The sequence below is a fragment of the Coffea arabica genome, chromosome 6e, assembly GCF_036785885.1.
Source record: "Coffea arabica cultivar ET-39 chromosome 6e, Coffea Arabica ET-39 HiFi, whole genome shotgun sequence".
Lineage (NCBI taxonomy): Eukaryota > Viridiplantae > Streptophyta > Magnoliopsida > Gentianales > Rubiaceae > Coffea > Coffea arabica.
This window is the reverse complement of record NC_092321.1, coordinates 14,947,112-14,961,722: the sequence shown is the minus strand read 5'-3', so window position 1 is coordinate 14,961,722 and position 14,611 is coordinate 14,947,112. Positions and strand designations below refer to the sequence as shown.

General features: G+C 35.7%; 2 protein-coding genes across 7 annotated transcripts; one reads left to right on the top strand and one right to left on the bottom strand.

Annotated features, from left to right (window-relative positions):
- Positions 1 to 1,635: 1,635 nt before the first annotated feature.
- Positions 1,636 to 5,319, bottom strand: LOC113695396 (protein cornichon homolog 1). Of its 3 annotated transcripts, XM_027214479.2 has the most exons (5): positions 5,225 to 5,319; positions 4,974 to 5,081; positions 3,817 to 3,998; positions 3,394 to 3,516; positions 3,035 to 3,303 (listed from the first exon to the last, which is right to left on the bottom strand). In XM_027214479.2, the coding sequence occupies exons 2-5, from the start codon at positions 5,046 to 5,048 to the stop codon at positions 3,210 to 3,212; spliced, it is 474 nt and encodes a 157-aa protein (XP_027070280.1). In that variant the 5' UTR covers positions 5,049 to 5,081; positions 5,225 to 5,319; the 3' UTR covers positions 3,035 to 3,209. The 3 variants fall into 3 exon arrangements, with proteins under 3 accessions (XP_027070281.1, XP_027070280.1, XP_027070279.1); XM_027214480.2 differs by lacking the exon at positions 3,035 to 3,303 and adding an exon at positions 1,636 to 2,054 and having other exon boundaries at positions 4,974 to 5,288; XM_027214478.2 differs by having other exon boundaries at positions 4,974 to 5,293.
- Positions 5,320 to 7,247: 1,928 nt separating this feature from the next.
- LOC113694583 (OVARIAN TUMOR DOMAIN-containing deubiquitinating enzyme 4) lies at positions 7,248 to 13,102 on the top strand. Of its 4 annotated transcripts, none has more exons than XM_027213423.2 (6): positions 7,248 to 7,867; positions 9,231 to 9,856; positions 10,462 to 10,583; positions 11,440 to 11,480; positions 11,763 to 11,861; positions 12,712 to 13,102. In XM_027213423.2, the coding sequence occupies exons 2-6, from the start codon at positions 9,310 to 9,312 to the stop codon at positions 12,881 to 12,883; spliced, it is 981 nt and encodes a 326-aa protein (XP_027069224.1). In that variant the 5' UTR covers positions 7,248 to 7,867; positions 9,231 to 9,309; the 3' UTR covers positions 12,884 to 13,102. The 4 variants fall into 4 exon arrangements, with proteins under 4 accessions (XP_027069224.1, XP_071911507.1, XP_071911506.1 ...); XM_072055406.1 differs by having other exon boundaries at positions 7,354 to 7,867; positions 9,143 to 9,922; XM_072055405.1 differs by having other exon boundaries at positions 7,355 to 7,867; positions 9,231 to 9,922.
- The last annotated feature ends 1,509 nt before the right edge of the window (positions 13,103 to 14,611 follow it).

Sequence of the window (14,611 nt, the reverse complement as noted above, 5' to 3'; positions counted from 1 at the left end):
TGGGACCAAATTGGCTTTAGTAAAATAGTTTGAGGACTAAATTGGCGATTTTTCCAGTTAGGAAAATAGAAAATAGAGATGCAAACTTGATAAAAGGCAAAAAATGAGAAGAAAGCGAGTGGATGTGGCATTTAATAATTAGTCTTTAGGGTTAAGGAAAATCTATTCTTTATATATATATATATTTATATATATATATATTTCAATTTAATAGATAAAAACGAAAAAAACCGCTGGTTTAACGGTTCAAACGGTTCTTACCGATTTTTAAATCCAATCAACCCGAGATATGAATCGGATCGGAGCTATGACCGGTTTGCGATTCGACCAATCAAACTAGGCGGTCCGGTCCAGTTTTCAAAACAATGAGTTTTGGTGACCATGGTTAATGATTCAACTAATATATTAATTAGTTTGAAGATTTATTGGGTAAGTTTCCAAAATATAGGTTGGATAATTAATTTTTTGTGATAAAATGACACCAGGACCTAGTTTAATAATCTAGTTTAGCATTTAAATTTAATGTGTTCAGATCTTAACATATTCCAATGTATTTAATAATAAAAAATAGAACATTTAAATTAATTAAGTGACACTAAATTTCCTAACAAAACTTGCTCCAAACAATAAGTGATAAACTATTCACTTATCACTTAATGTGATATACATTCAAATGTATCAAATTTAGTATTTAGTAATTAACCTAATGAATTCTAGTTTCAGACTTTATATTTTAGTTTTCAAACTTTAATTTTATCAAATGTACCCTAAGTTTTAAGAGTTAAAATACTAACTCGATAGAATTGTAAACGAATCGAATCAAAGTTTTGAACTGTTAGGCTCGACTAGAAATTTTGAACTTGAATCCTATACGAATTTAAAATTTGAGTTCGACTTCGATTCGATATAGCATTCAACAAGTTCAAACTTGCTCAAAATTTTTTATTTTCTTATTTTTATCATTAATTTATTAATAATACATACATAATCCTTATATAACAAAATAATAAATAAATACATATTTCTGAAAAACATAAAGAAATTAATCGAATCAAATCGAGCCTAAATAAGTTGAACATGCATAAATAAGTTTGAGTTCAACCTCACCAAAAATCGAACTCGAATTAAACCCTTAATGCGTCTAGTCTGAACTATTCATTAAGGACTCGGTTCTTTTACAACCCTAGGACTCACTAATTCTTTTTTTTTTTTTTTGTGGGGGGGGGGGGGGTCGTGAGAATAAGGCTCCATTGGAAAGAAATTGCGTAATTACAACTTTGCGAGGACAGTTGTATTGCAGGAAATCAGTGAAAACTGAAAATTATCATGCTGTGCTTCTGCATAAGGGATTAACCAGATGGTAATGGTTTCTCAGCTCCGCAGAAACAGTGAGTGAGATCAGAACAAAACCAAATAAACCAGACTGATGAGGCAAATGCAACAATTTCACGGCTATCCTATAGAAACAAGTTGTCCAAAAATCACAATTTGATTTGGGCTTTGACCAATTTTGGAATCAATTCTCCCTCAAAAGTACGAAAAGAAAAATTGATTTATTAGATGGTTCTGTACATTAAGATTGACCTCCTGTATGTAACTGGTTTTTGAACTTCTGTAATGCATGGCAAAGGTTCGTTTCGGCAAAGAGGGCAAGGCAAACACCATTGTGTTACGCACTTTAATAAGATCAAGTGTACCCACTCAAAGTCAAGATGGGTAAAAGAAATGATTATGCTGAAGTTGCAATCCACATCGGTAGCTCTAATACCTATAGGCGGTTCTTAATCATACATGCTTCGTGTTATGCATCATCATGCAAATAGTAATACGAGAGGGTTAATAACTCCACAGCCATCTAGAAAATTATGTTAGTAACTTGGATTTGAGAGTTATGTGTTTGGTTGGTCAGACTCCAAATCCAGGTTCACAGATGTTTCTGCCCAGTAGGAAGAGAGATAAATCACATCACTAAAGCTGGAAGAGTTCAGAACAAGCCAAAAAGGTGAGTAGCTTCACTTTCATCCACTGCAGAATTGATAGTAACAAATACAAGCCTGCAAATTAGTTTAGTAATTAGAATCCTCACAGAAAAAGGTAGAGGTCTACTTCAGTTGAAGCATGCACATGTCAAGCAACAGCAATTAAAGGGCATCAGTCCAAGTTTAGAAAAGCAAAACACCATCACGCCCAGAAAACCTTAAAAAACTCTATCAATGAACACCAGAACTTCGGAAGAATGTGGTGGCACGATTATAAAGCACCAACAGCTAACAAAGATCACAGATAACGTTTAGCAATTACCGCTGTACCTATGTTGCACATACACCATCTTTACTTCGGTCCTAAATTTGACAAAAACAACAAGCCTGATAATAAGCTGAAAGTTATGACGACTTAGACCACTTTAAACCCAGTTGATGATACCAATGTGCCAACAACAGACGAAGCCAACTTCTCCGTACTCTGCTTGTTACTCTAATTAGTATCTTCTTAAGGCCATTGACATTCTCAGGAATCTCTCTCTTTTTTTCCTTCACTTGGTCAGTAATTTCTAGGTCATCACCGAAAAGATTACAATTCCTTCATAATCCAATGCATCTTATCGGTGCTAAGTCCTTCACTAGCATTTCTTTTTCCTTTGGTTCTCCTCTTCTCTCACCTTAAGAATTGCCTTCATCATCTTTAGCCTCTGGCTTACCTTTTCTTAATCCATTCCTTCGGAAGTTACACCACTCTCCAACCCAAATTTAAACCAAAGCATTTGTCAACCTAGCCTGGGGATATACTAGGCTTCTTGAATATGTATGGCAGATTTGAAAATCATAAAAGACTTTAAGACCCATTGTATCTCTGGCAAAGCTATAATTAATCCCCAAGATGATAATACTTCTGAAATTTAGCTTGCAAACATGTTGCATAAAGTGTTACATAAGAAAGCTCACTGTCTACTCTAGATACGCTTCAAGTTTCCTGGGTAATACCAGTAAAATCATACTATGCAAAAGAAAATAGAAAATGAAAAAGGTCCCAAAAAGAAGAATACAAGATGAGAATAACTACTTGCGTAACTTGTCCTCAGTTTACATCAAAATTTAATATTTACATCCATTGAAAGAATATTTTCACGCAAACAGTTAATCATCAGTCCCCTAATCATTCTAAGAAGAATTATTACAATATGTTGAGCTAATATAATATCAACTTTTTCCTCAAAATTCCAGAATGGAAGAGCGAATATCTAATTCTTCATTATCTGAATGGAAGACGGACATCACAACAGAAAATGTCCCAGCAGCATATATTCTACAAGCAAACACCAAGTCTTTAAGCATAATTAAAAACAAGAAATGCATGCATCCCCAGCTTCCATGAAAAAAAAAGTTTGGGGCAAACCTGGTCATGACGAGTACAAAGAGAAGTAAATAGAATCCCAGCTTGACAATCCGAAGCTTCTTCTCCACACTAAGGACTCTGAAAACTTCAGTTACATCAATAAGATGTTCTCTCTTCATAAATCTGAAACACAAGAAACAACATAAATGACAACAAAGAAAAAATTTGGAGTTCATTGCACATAAATCTAAATGGCTTCATGAAACAATAAATGATGACAAAGCATATTTCGCTCAACAGAGAACACCTTTCATGGGACTAAGTTAAAAAAAGACAGTCAGTTCACGTAAAGAAAACAGGATAGCATGGAATAAATGCAGAATTACAGAGAGTGCAGTTCAGATTATAAGTTACAACTCCAGCATATGCATAAACGGGCCAGACAATCAACCAATCTAGAACCTGATAGTTTAAAACCCTTACTTCCTCAAATTGATGTAAGCTGCTGGAAGAGTAGCCAGGAAGAAGAACCAGTGCCCTGACAGAAGAAATAGAATGGAGAATGCGCCATGCAGCAAATACTCAGGAATCACCACATGGTTGATGCGAGATGATGATTCATATGGGTTTAAGTAGTCAGCCTCCAAATCTGATAAACTCACAATCTACAGAAACCCATTACAATATTGAGATACAGGCATAGATGCTTAATAGCAAGAATATACAAGAATGTAACTGGAATCTGTCCAAGAACGGGCAAGCATATGAGAAATGTTCAACCAGTTAAGCACGAGATATAGACAAACAAAATGCGGATAAAATGAAAAATTGCCTTCATAGCAGAGTGTTTGAAGAGGTAATTTGCAAGTGTGTCCTCCACTGACACGTCTTTTGATTTGGATACCGATTTGTAGTAATAACAAAAGGCAGCATCACTAGCTCCTATCAGGCTTTTCTTTTAACTAACTTAAGGCTTCTTGTCCCTTAATTCTCTCAGCAAAAACATGACAATTGACAACGTACAGTATATAAGAGGTAAATAGGCACTAACAGAAATCCAGCCTTCCCCTTTCTTTTAGTTTATTCTCTATAACTGCTTTAACCCCGCATGCATTTGTCGTAATCACAAGATTTTTAACTTTCCCTTAAACTTATCGCTGAAAAGGACACCTGATCACATCAAAAACCAAAAAACTTCTCCCTTTTTCTCTCGAATCAAATTCGTTTGGAGGAGAAGAAAAGCAACAAAAACCGGGCCAGGGACAAAGTACAATCTTCTATAACTTACATTTTTATATTCTTCTTCTTATTCTTCTATTTTTCATTTTTTTCCCCTTGATCTCTTTACCAAACAAACAGAAAGTAATGCTACACCAAAACAAAACAAAAATTCAAAAAAAAAAGAGGCTTTTGAGCATCAGAATTTCCCAGAATCGATCTCTTTTTCCCCTTTTATTAGTGTTGAGAATTCTTTATCGTTAAGCAGAAGAAAGTAGAAAAAGCAACAATGGCATTGCCCTTCCTCCCAAAACCACAAAAATTTCTCCAGTAATATTACATGAAAACAGTGCGAATGAGCATAAGGTACATAAAGGGGTTTCCTTAAAAATTAAGGAAAACAAAAGAAAAAAAAAAGGTACCTGGTAGAGATTCAATGCGATGAGACCCATATTCATGAGGAAAAAGATAATCCAGAGAAGGGGTTCCAAATCCATCGATTCTTCTAAAACTAGCTAATCACTCTTGTGCTGAAAAAAATAGAAGAAGTTTGATATAGTAAATGAAGGAAGCTTTCGAGGATTCTTTGCAAGGGTTTATGAGTTATCACTCGGCACTAGCTCAGTTTAAGCCTTAAAGGTTACGAATCGAACTAGGAGGCTTCCATTCTTACCTTTTTCATTTCTTCCGTTTGGGTGGTTACCGCGTGATTTCCATTTTTCTAATGGCTGTGCCTAAAGGGAAAAGGTAAAATTAGAATCATTAACGTAGCAAAGGTGACTTCTTAATCCTTAATTTTTGATTATATTATGTTTGGATTGTCAATTATTTGTAAAATTTTATCCACTTTTACATTTTTCAATAATTTTTTTTATCTCACGTATATTATATCAAAAAAGTGTTAGGGTAATTTTTTTTCCAAATAATCTACTATCCAAGCACACTGTTTATCTCTCCCACAAATTAACAAAAAAGTTTTGCATATTTTTTATCTTCTAATTATTTTACATTATTTAGATAATTATATTAATACATTTAATTTACATAAGTGTATTTACATGGTGATAGCGTATACACTTTTGTCATTCGATGCGTGATTCATATGCAAAATTTATATTTCAAACATAAATTCGGATGTCATGCAACAAATGGTAATAGCGTGTATAGTGTCAATGTACGGAAGATTAATCCAATATATTTTATGATCAACTGTAGGAACTTTTGCAATTGAGATTAAGTTGATGAGACCCTGATAGAGTGATCTTGATATAGTGACTAAAGTTAAGATTTCAGAATTGTTGAGCTGCCTATTGATGATACCGGAGTCAGTAGTATTTTGGATGCGAAGCTGGGAAGTTGAGTGATATCTTCTTGTTTACTTTGATTTGGTTGCTTGAGGTGTGGCTGAGTAAAAAGTATATGCTATTTCAAGAATTGGTTTCAAATGGACATTGTATTATGGTTGCTTGCAAAAGATGCATGCGACCAGTTCCTAACTTCTTGAACACCTATTCTATAGAAAAGAAAACTCAGCTTGTTATCCTCAGAGATGTTCGTCCATCCCACAGTTCTGCCAACAATGCCAGATAATAGCATTCAGCTCAAGGGAAATTGTTCTCGAAAGTTACTCATAAATATGCTAGTGCATAATTGAAGTAACTCTCCAGTGGCCTGCAGTTTCCAGTTGTTCATATCATCCATTTTGCTGTCCTTGGAAGGATTTTATATTTTTTTTCTCCGGTATTTTTATCACTACTATAGCAGAAAAAGCAGAGGCCATCATATCCTAATCCTGTGGATGACCATCAGAAGTTCGGGTCATCTTGATCTCCAAAGATAGGACGAATGTTTACCAAGTAAAAGACCTCAGAATAACCAACCTAAGTTCAAAATTTTCTCATGCACCACTGTTTGAGATAATAAAAGATACTCTATTCTCTTGCATGAGGAAACTTTGTATAAGAGTTGATGGGAGGAATTTTGTGATTTGAGAACCCCAGTCATTAATGGTAGTAACATTTTTTAGGGGTTTAGAGCGGATAGCATCCACGACTTCATTTTTGTGCCAACGTGTAGATTTTACATTTTCACGTCCTACCGTATGAAGATATATTGAGTAGAAATCACGGTGAGAAAAAAATAATATTGAAAATTTTAAAGGCGAAAAAAAAATATACGAATTCTAGAATATGATCATGCAAGAACTTTCTGTTTTTGTCTTCATTACAAGATCAAAAGCTAAAATGGAATCTTGAAGTCCAAAAAATAGTTATATCCAAGACAAGACAAACAAAAAAAAAAAGGAAAGAAAACATATAAAGATAAAACAAAAACAACTTTGACTAGACATGACCACGGTTCTACAAAACCGATGGTTTTGGTTTAAAAATCGATGGATTCAATTCTTTTGAAAGTTGGAATTTAAATTGAATCTTATAGAGACGGTTACAGTTATGGTTCTTGAATTTCTAATTTTGATTCCAATTTTTTTCAATTACGGTCCAATTCTTTTAGTTATGTTTAAATACTTGTTCTTATAAAATTGTTTTAAAAAAAATGATGATGAATGTAAAAAAAAAAAAAAAAAAAAACTTAATTGTATTATCATATGCAAGGAAAAGTAAAAAATGATGCAAATTCTATGAAAAAAATCTTATTATTGATTACATTAGATTGATCTTGAATTTAGATTAATTATGAGATATAGACTTACTAACAGAATGAGACAATAGATTGTTGCGTCTGGACTGGAACTGTCCCTATTAGATGCTTATTATTGATAATAAACTCTATACTGGCAAATAAATTTAAGTAGCAAATGTTTTATTTAGATGATTTGAGCAGGCCATAAATCACTGATTCCGGTTTCGACTCAAAATTTTGGTAAACCTGAGTTTGAACCTTTAGTTATGATTATGACTTCGATTTGTTCCAATTCCGATTTAACAAATTCCCGGATCAAATGATCAATTCCAGTTCAAAACTGAACCGTAACCACCCCTAACTCCAGTTTATATCCCACAGAAGCGTAAAACGGCCACCTACCTACCTAAATCCTCCGAGCCCAATCGCGTCGCAAACTGATCGAGTCAACGACGACGTTTGATACGTGTCATTTTGCTTCAAAAACATCCAAGCTCTGGGCAGACACCCAACTCCAGAGCAAAGACTTGAAGAAGGTTGAAGAAGCTTCCAAATTAGACCATTTTCTTTTCATCACAATTCAACCGAAACCTGACTTATGCTCTAGCCTCTAGTTATGCTTTTCTTCTTCTTCTTCAGTAAAATCTGGAATGTCCAAAGTATCTACTCACTGGTAATAAATCAGCAATCCTTTACTTCGATATGCTTCTATTCTCCACTTTTTTGTTTCTTTAGCTTATCTTTTATTCCAATCACGCTGGCAAACTCAATTCATATGCATTTCCTGATGTGGGTTCTTCTCTATTTTCTTTTGCTTTTAACAACTGACTTCTCCTTGGTTTCTTGAGAAGGTTTTGTGTTTTATTTTTTTTTCTCATGCTCGTTTCCTATACTTATGTTGGCTTCTGCCTGTTTCCTTGCATAAGTGTGTAATGATGTTTTTCAATATTTTGTGGATTTCTTTGATGTTTTCTATTGTTCATTACTTCTCGGGATTAAGGTTTAGATGTCATGAAACACTAATGCATTTGAAATTCTTGTCTTGGTGTTGGTGTTTTGTATGTAACTTCTCAATGATATATCTCATACCTGGGTTGATTCCCCTGGTTGTTCATTTGGCTAGGCTGGAATTATTCGACTCATCTCCCGGTTTTCTGGTATTCCTGGTAACTGATAACCTGACTTTCTAGAGAATAAACACTTTTCAGCTCTAAATTGTTGCAGTGGTTAAAGCGGTGTTTGATTAGCATAGATAATAAGACAATGTGGTAAGTCCTTTTAAATATAAGTTTCTTAATGACTTGCATCCAATTAAATGGCCGTATTTTAGCAGATTCCTAGTACGGATATGTATGGTACTGATGTATGGTACGGATATGTATGGTAAGTCCTTTTAACTTCATGCCTTTTGAATGTGTTCAACAAACTTCCTTACTTTTGGCTTTGATGGGAAGTCATTATAGTAAGTGATATCTTGGCTCCAGTAAGAGCTAATTTCCCCAGATGATCTGTCATTTAATGCATAGCCGGGCTTAGTGCTCCACTGCCGCTAGATGCAACTGTTAGCTATATTTGATAGTCATCTAGGAAAGTTTACTGATGACCTGAAGTGCAAAACTTTTAATGTTGAAAGGTGGATCTGTATGGGTATCTGCTGACTCTAGCAATCATCTTTTCATGAACAAGAAACTAGCTGTAAGCAAAATACCTTAGATTACTTCTTCTTACATGGAACTTGGAGATGCTATACTGCAGAAAAGGGTTGCAATAGCAAGAAGATCCTCTAAACATGTCTGTTCTTGTCAACTTCATGCATACATACCTGTGCTTGAAATGAAACTTTGTTACAACAGTTTATTGTTTTCAAATGTATTCTCCTATGTGCCTCTTTGGTGCTTCTAATGAAATACTTTGAATTCTTAAAGAGTGAAAATGGTATCTTTCTCAGGGAAGTAGACTTCGATTTTAAACTCTATGTGTGTTGGGAAGAGTGTTGCAAGCTAAGCAAGAAGAGTGACTAAACTTTTGTTTTCCAGGTGACTGAAAATTGGCTGTAGTGTAAGTCTTTGATACAGCCTTTCTTGTCATGCTTGCTTGTTTGCCCATGTGAACATCATGGCTCGTTCTTCCATCAGCATGTATGTGAGAAACATGGTCCTTCCCAGTGGGAGTGTCCACAGTCAGATAAGCAACAGTTATTGCAGTGTCACCTTGCGTGCACCATCGAATTTGTGCTTTTTGCACGTCTCTACAAAGCATCCAAAACTAAAATTATCAGCAATCATGCCTCTACGAAGGACAAGCTCATATTCGTCTCCTGTTGGATTCCAAGCCTCCCAAAGAAGCTGTTTTGGGTCTTGCATCTCCAAGCCGCTGAGCAAAGGCCATTCCTTAACAGTTAGAAGCAGGCATGACCATGGATCTTTGGTGAAATCATGCCTTGAAATTTCACTCAGGTCCCCAAAATTGAATGTGCGGCTTTTGGCTCCTAGTCGAACCAGAATCCAGTGGTCACAGCGCTTAGCATCTGCAGGGCTATTCATTGGATTGGTTTGTTGTTCGAGTTCTGAACCTGTTCATGCAGATGCACCTGAGGCTAAGCAGCACCAGGAAGCATCTTATTCTCACGGGAAAATAGTCTGTAATGACTATTCTGTAATTGGTGAGCTGCAAGCTCTTGTTGTCTTCCTTCTGAAACTACTCAATAAGAGTTCAAATTGTAGGTCAGGTTGGCAGAATCTCCTTATTACTGGGCTTGGAAATTTCCCAAAATCTTACTTTTTGCAATGGAGCAAAATAATGGCTGATTTATACTGCATTGCTGAGATAGTATGAAAGAGCACCACTTCTTTCACTTCTAAGTTGATGCACTACCAAGTGTCACTGTTAGGATTGTCTAGATCTGGTAAAAATTTGTACAGAAAATTTAGTTGAGCTCCATCCGGGATTCTTCCACATCCTCGGGCATGAATTGTGGGTTGCAAGAGAGTTAAGGGGTGCATGTAGTTGATTCTTCATGTAATTTCAGTCTGAGAATCTGAATTACATCTTTGATTAAACTCAATTTCCGAATTGCAAGTGAATAGAAAGTGAAATAAAATCTCAGTTGTGCAGTGATCCGTCTGCTGACCCATAATGATACTTTCTGGGAATACATAAGGAATTAAGTTGTAGTTTTCCTTTCTGTGTTATTTGATTGCCTAGCTTATAGAGGGTGATGTTAGTTGCATTGGATCTGTCATAAGACAAATGCTCCACAATTTGCAGGCATTCCTGGAGATGGGAGATGCTTGTTTCGTTCTGTTGTCCATGGGGCTTGTTTAAGAGCAGGAAAGCCTGCTCCAGATGAGAAATGTCAGAGGGAACTAGCAGACGAGTTACGAGCCGGAGTATATTTTCTTTCCTCTTTTTGACTGCATAATTGATGTAGAATTTCTTTGCCAAAATCAGATTAAGAGCTGTAGTTGTGTCCAAGTCAACCCTTGAGTTGGAGGAAGAGATGATTTCTGCTTTTCTTATTGACCTTGTTCCTGATAAAAATGCCAAAAATTTCATCCACTTTTTGATTAACTAAATATGAGTTTAAAAACCCTATTTTATTGCTGGAAACTGTCGGCTGCTGAGATATTTCTGATATAAGCTATTCAGGGGAGTGTTGTGTTAAGACATCTGTAGTAAGTAGATTCTGCAGGTGGTTTGGTGAACTTGAAACTTCAGCATGCATATTCTGTTGAACTTTCGAAAGCTTTCGACATGATCTGGACATTAAACTATATTTTAGCCTTAAGGTTCATTAACTCCAACAATTAACCGTCTTCACTAAAAGATGTAACCCTAGGCTGTATGAGTAGTTCATCTTTGAGCTTTCATCTTTATAACTTGTCTCTAATGCATGTATGTCCGTTCATATCTTGCACAAGAGTTCAAATACGTGTATTAGCTCAACATCAGTATTTAAGAGCTACAAAACCACATACTACTGGCCTATTTTATAGCTTAAAACAGGTTAACATCATATTGTGTGTTTCTTGTATTTCTCTTGATCATTGACCTCTCCTTGGGTAAACACTCTCATGCTTGTATTCATTGGAAGTTGGTTGTTAGTTCCTGTTTATAGATGAAGGACTTAGGGGTTAAAATTTTGTTGAACTATATCAGTTACAATCTGCTTGTCTCTTTCGAGGTTGAACTTTTCAAACGCATTCCATGGACACTCTTATGATTTTGGATCTGCTGATGTTGTAGGTGGCGGATGAGTTTGTCAAGAGACGCAAGGAGACAGAATGGTGAGCAAAATATTTGTACTCTAATTATAAGACTTGACTGATTTTTCCTTCCATGTGGGTGTGTTATACCATTTTCCTACAGTTGAGATCATACCTACTACAGGCACGGAAGTTGCATGACTGTATTTAACCATATCTGCAGTAATTGTTATGATAAAAAGACATCATTGGATTTACTTCTGCGTGATTGTATCATTCTATCTACAAGCAACAGTGTATTACTTCTTATCCTTCGTGTCTGCATTTTTTAGCTGATTAATCACTGTATAACTCTATTTTCAGGTTCATAGAAGGTGATTTTGACACCTATGTTTCAAATATGAGGAAACCTCATGTATGGGGGGGTGAACCAGAATTGTTGATGGCTGCTCATGTTCTGCAGTGAGTACATTTTTCTTTCTAGTTGTACCATGTAACTCTGCGCGTCTCTTTGTGCATCTCATTTGCCACTTATCTTTAGCGTTAGATCTAGTCGGCCTTCACAGTTCACATTGTGAGATTCTTAATTACGGCAATAATGAGTTTTGTGCTTATTCTAGAAAGTCTGGCATGCCTTTTGGCTTATAAGAGTATTGAATTTTTTTTTTTTTTTACCTTTCAAAATTAGAGAAATATTGTGGGTTTTACTGGGGCTCCCAAAATTGAGAAATCAACGTCTAGGAAGTCAACTTTTAAGTCGATCTTATAGAAATCTACTTCTTGTTTTTACTTTTTTTTCTCTGTTTCCCCTTTCTTGAGTGACTGTTTTTCCTTTTCTTCTCAAACTCCTTCCACTCCTCCTCAAGTCTTTTCTCCCGTTCTTCCAACCAAACAGTGAAAGATGCTGGGGGAGGTGTGTCTCACAAGATGTGCTGTTTGGCTGGTCTTCTACTTTATTCTTCCCTTTCCATATGTCAATAGAGAATTTACTGAGAAGACGAGAAGAGGGAGGGGATCAAATGAAGCAGAAGAAAATGGATAAATAAGAAGAGGAAGAAGTTAGATGTCGCTATGTTGGGAACCCAAGTAAAACCAACAATATTTCTTTAATTTCCAATAAAGATATCAATATTTGGGTAAATAACTTCACAGCAGAGATTATTTTAAGTTTCTTCCAAAGCGAAATCCTGTTCACACGTTTTTTCTACCTTTAGATAAGATGAGCTTCTTTTAGTTTGTATAGGCCTTTAGGAGTTTGAAAATTTCCAGTGCTCTTCCATAGCTATGAGGTGAATGTTTCATATGAATTCAGGATGCCAATCACGGTCTACATGCGTGACCAAGACTCTGGTGGTTTGATATCCATTGCTGAGTATGGGCAAGAATATGGGAAGGATGATCCCATTAAAGTTCTGTATCATGGCTTTGGTCATTATGATGCTTTGCATATTCCTAGGAAGACTGGTGCAAGATCTAGACTTTAAACTCTTCTTCTAAATGCTACTAATTAAATTAGATTTGGTTCATGGTCGATTGCACTTCCTTTTCTTCACGCCATAAAATTGGATGGTTTTTTAGAGCAGGTTTTTCCCATATTGTCATTCTAACTGTTGCTAGAAATGAATGAGTTCAGCCTGTCATGATCTGTACCATATTCTTTGTGACCATATAAAGCTTTTTGCCATTGGTGCTTTCATTTGGAATTTTTCTGGTTAAATCGACTGAAATTAGACATTGAAAACAATACTGAGGAGTCATGCTAAGGAGATTTTGCTGTTATATGGCTGTATTTATCTATTCCTTTGCATGCTCAGGTAAGTAGATGTACGTCAAAACTTGTAGAGATCCAGGTTGAGGGGAATGAGATCACAGGATCTACATAAACTAAATTGAATTATTCGTGAAGTTAGTAGTCCATGCTTCTTTACAAAGCTGTTCCAAGATCAACTTCTGAATTTTAAGCAGTATATATAGACTGCACGAGAAGGTTTACTATGGTCAATGAGTAAATATCCAGCAACTAATTGCAAATGATTGGATTCTCAATTAAATTGTGTACTTTTATCACATAGGATGCAATGTATAGTCCTTGCTAGTTGCTCTACTTGATAGACATGTTAAGATGTCTCTGTAAGCTGGGCTTGGGTCATAATTGCGAATTGAATAGTAATAGTGGGAGCATGTTTCTCAGGAGTGTAGGATTTGTCAGTAGGACCAAAAAAAAAATAAAACAATAATAGAGGATGTCTAACACTATGCTGGATTATAAATGGGGCACCTATATGATCTGCTATCTTTCAAGTCCTCCAGTGGTGGTCCATCATGTTTAATAGGGCAAAGTTGCCTGCAATGATTGCCTTTTCTCACTGTTTCCTTTTTAACAAACCTTAGATCAAGGAGGTCGGGATTCGAATTCACCTGCAGTGAAAAAAAATCTAAAGGAGGTGGTAAAGCATCTCTTTGATCTAGTCAGGTTTGTGTACCTGCTGCTAACTTCTTACACAGTCTCTTTAGACTCTTCTTTCCTGTATAATAGGATAGATTAGGTTATAAGAATATTATCGTTTCGGCCCAAAAAAAAAAAAAAAGGATCAAGGGGACTGGGGTTTTGCTTTGCTAATAAGCAGTTAGAGATGCACTTCTTGAAGAAGATGAATTCGCCCTCAAAATTCAATTCAGCTGATAGGGACAAAGACGTTAATTAGGTAACTTTAAAGTCTTTTGTTTGACTCTCAAACACCCTAATTTTCCCTTCTAATCTGCAGAATTGCTTCTGTCCCAAATGAACTAGATGAATTGCTCCCATAGTCACATGAACCAAACAAAGGTTTTTGGTATCACCCGTGAAGATGATCATTTCTCTATGTCTGTACCAATCATAACTATCACCACTTTATTGTGACTAATTAACATGACTACAAAGTTTTCATCATAACAAATTAACAAGAAAGGTAATATGGTGTTTATTGGTTTTGTGATGGTATAGAGCTAATGACGTATGAAATAATTGTGACAGAAAAATATGGATATAGTAACTAGGATGAAAGAAGGTAGATGAATGGTCAAAGTCAAATTTATTGTCCAGCTGCAGGTGCCTGCAGCAAGAAATAAAAGAGGTGCAGTTATTTCACACCCCTGTAGTAGGATTTTGCTTGACAATGATCCCCCTCACTGAATATTAGTTCGGCCCATGTTGCTTGCAGAGAACTATT

Bases quoted from the DNA above. Each gene is read 5' to 3' on its own strand.
- LOC113695396 (XM_027214479.2), bottom strand. From the start codon at position 5,048: ATGGATTTGGAACCCCTTCTCTGGATTATCTTTTTCCTCATGAATATG. The intron at 3,999-4,973 runs GTACCTTTTTTT...GGGTTTCTGTAG, and splicing joins TCGCATTGAATCTCTACCAG to ATTGTGAGTTTATCAGATTT. The intron at 3,517-3,816 runs GTAAGGGTTTTA...CTTGTGTTTCAG, and splicing joins GCTTACATCAATTTGAGGAA to ATTTATGAAGAGAGAACATC.
- LOC113694583 (XM_072055406.1), top strand. From the start codon at position 9,310: ATGGCTCGTTCTTCCATCAGCATGTATGTGAGAAACATGGTCCTTCCC. The intron at 10,584-11,439 runs GTATATTTTCTT...CTGATGTTGTAG, and splicing joins CAGACGAGTTACGAGCCGGA to GTGGCGGATGAGTTTGTCAA. The intron at 11,481-11,762 runs GTGAGCAAAATA...CTCTATTTTCAG, and splicing joins AGACGCAAGGAGACAGAATG to GTTCATAGAAGGTGATTTTG.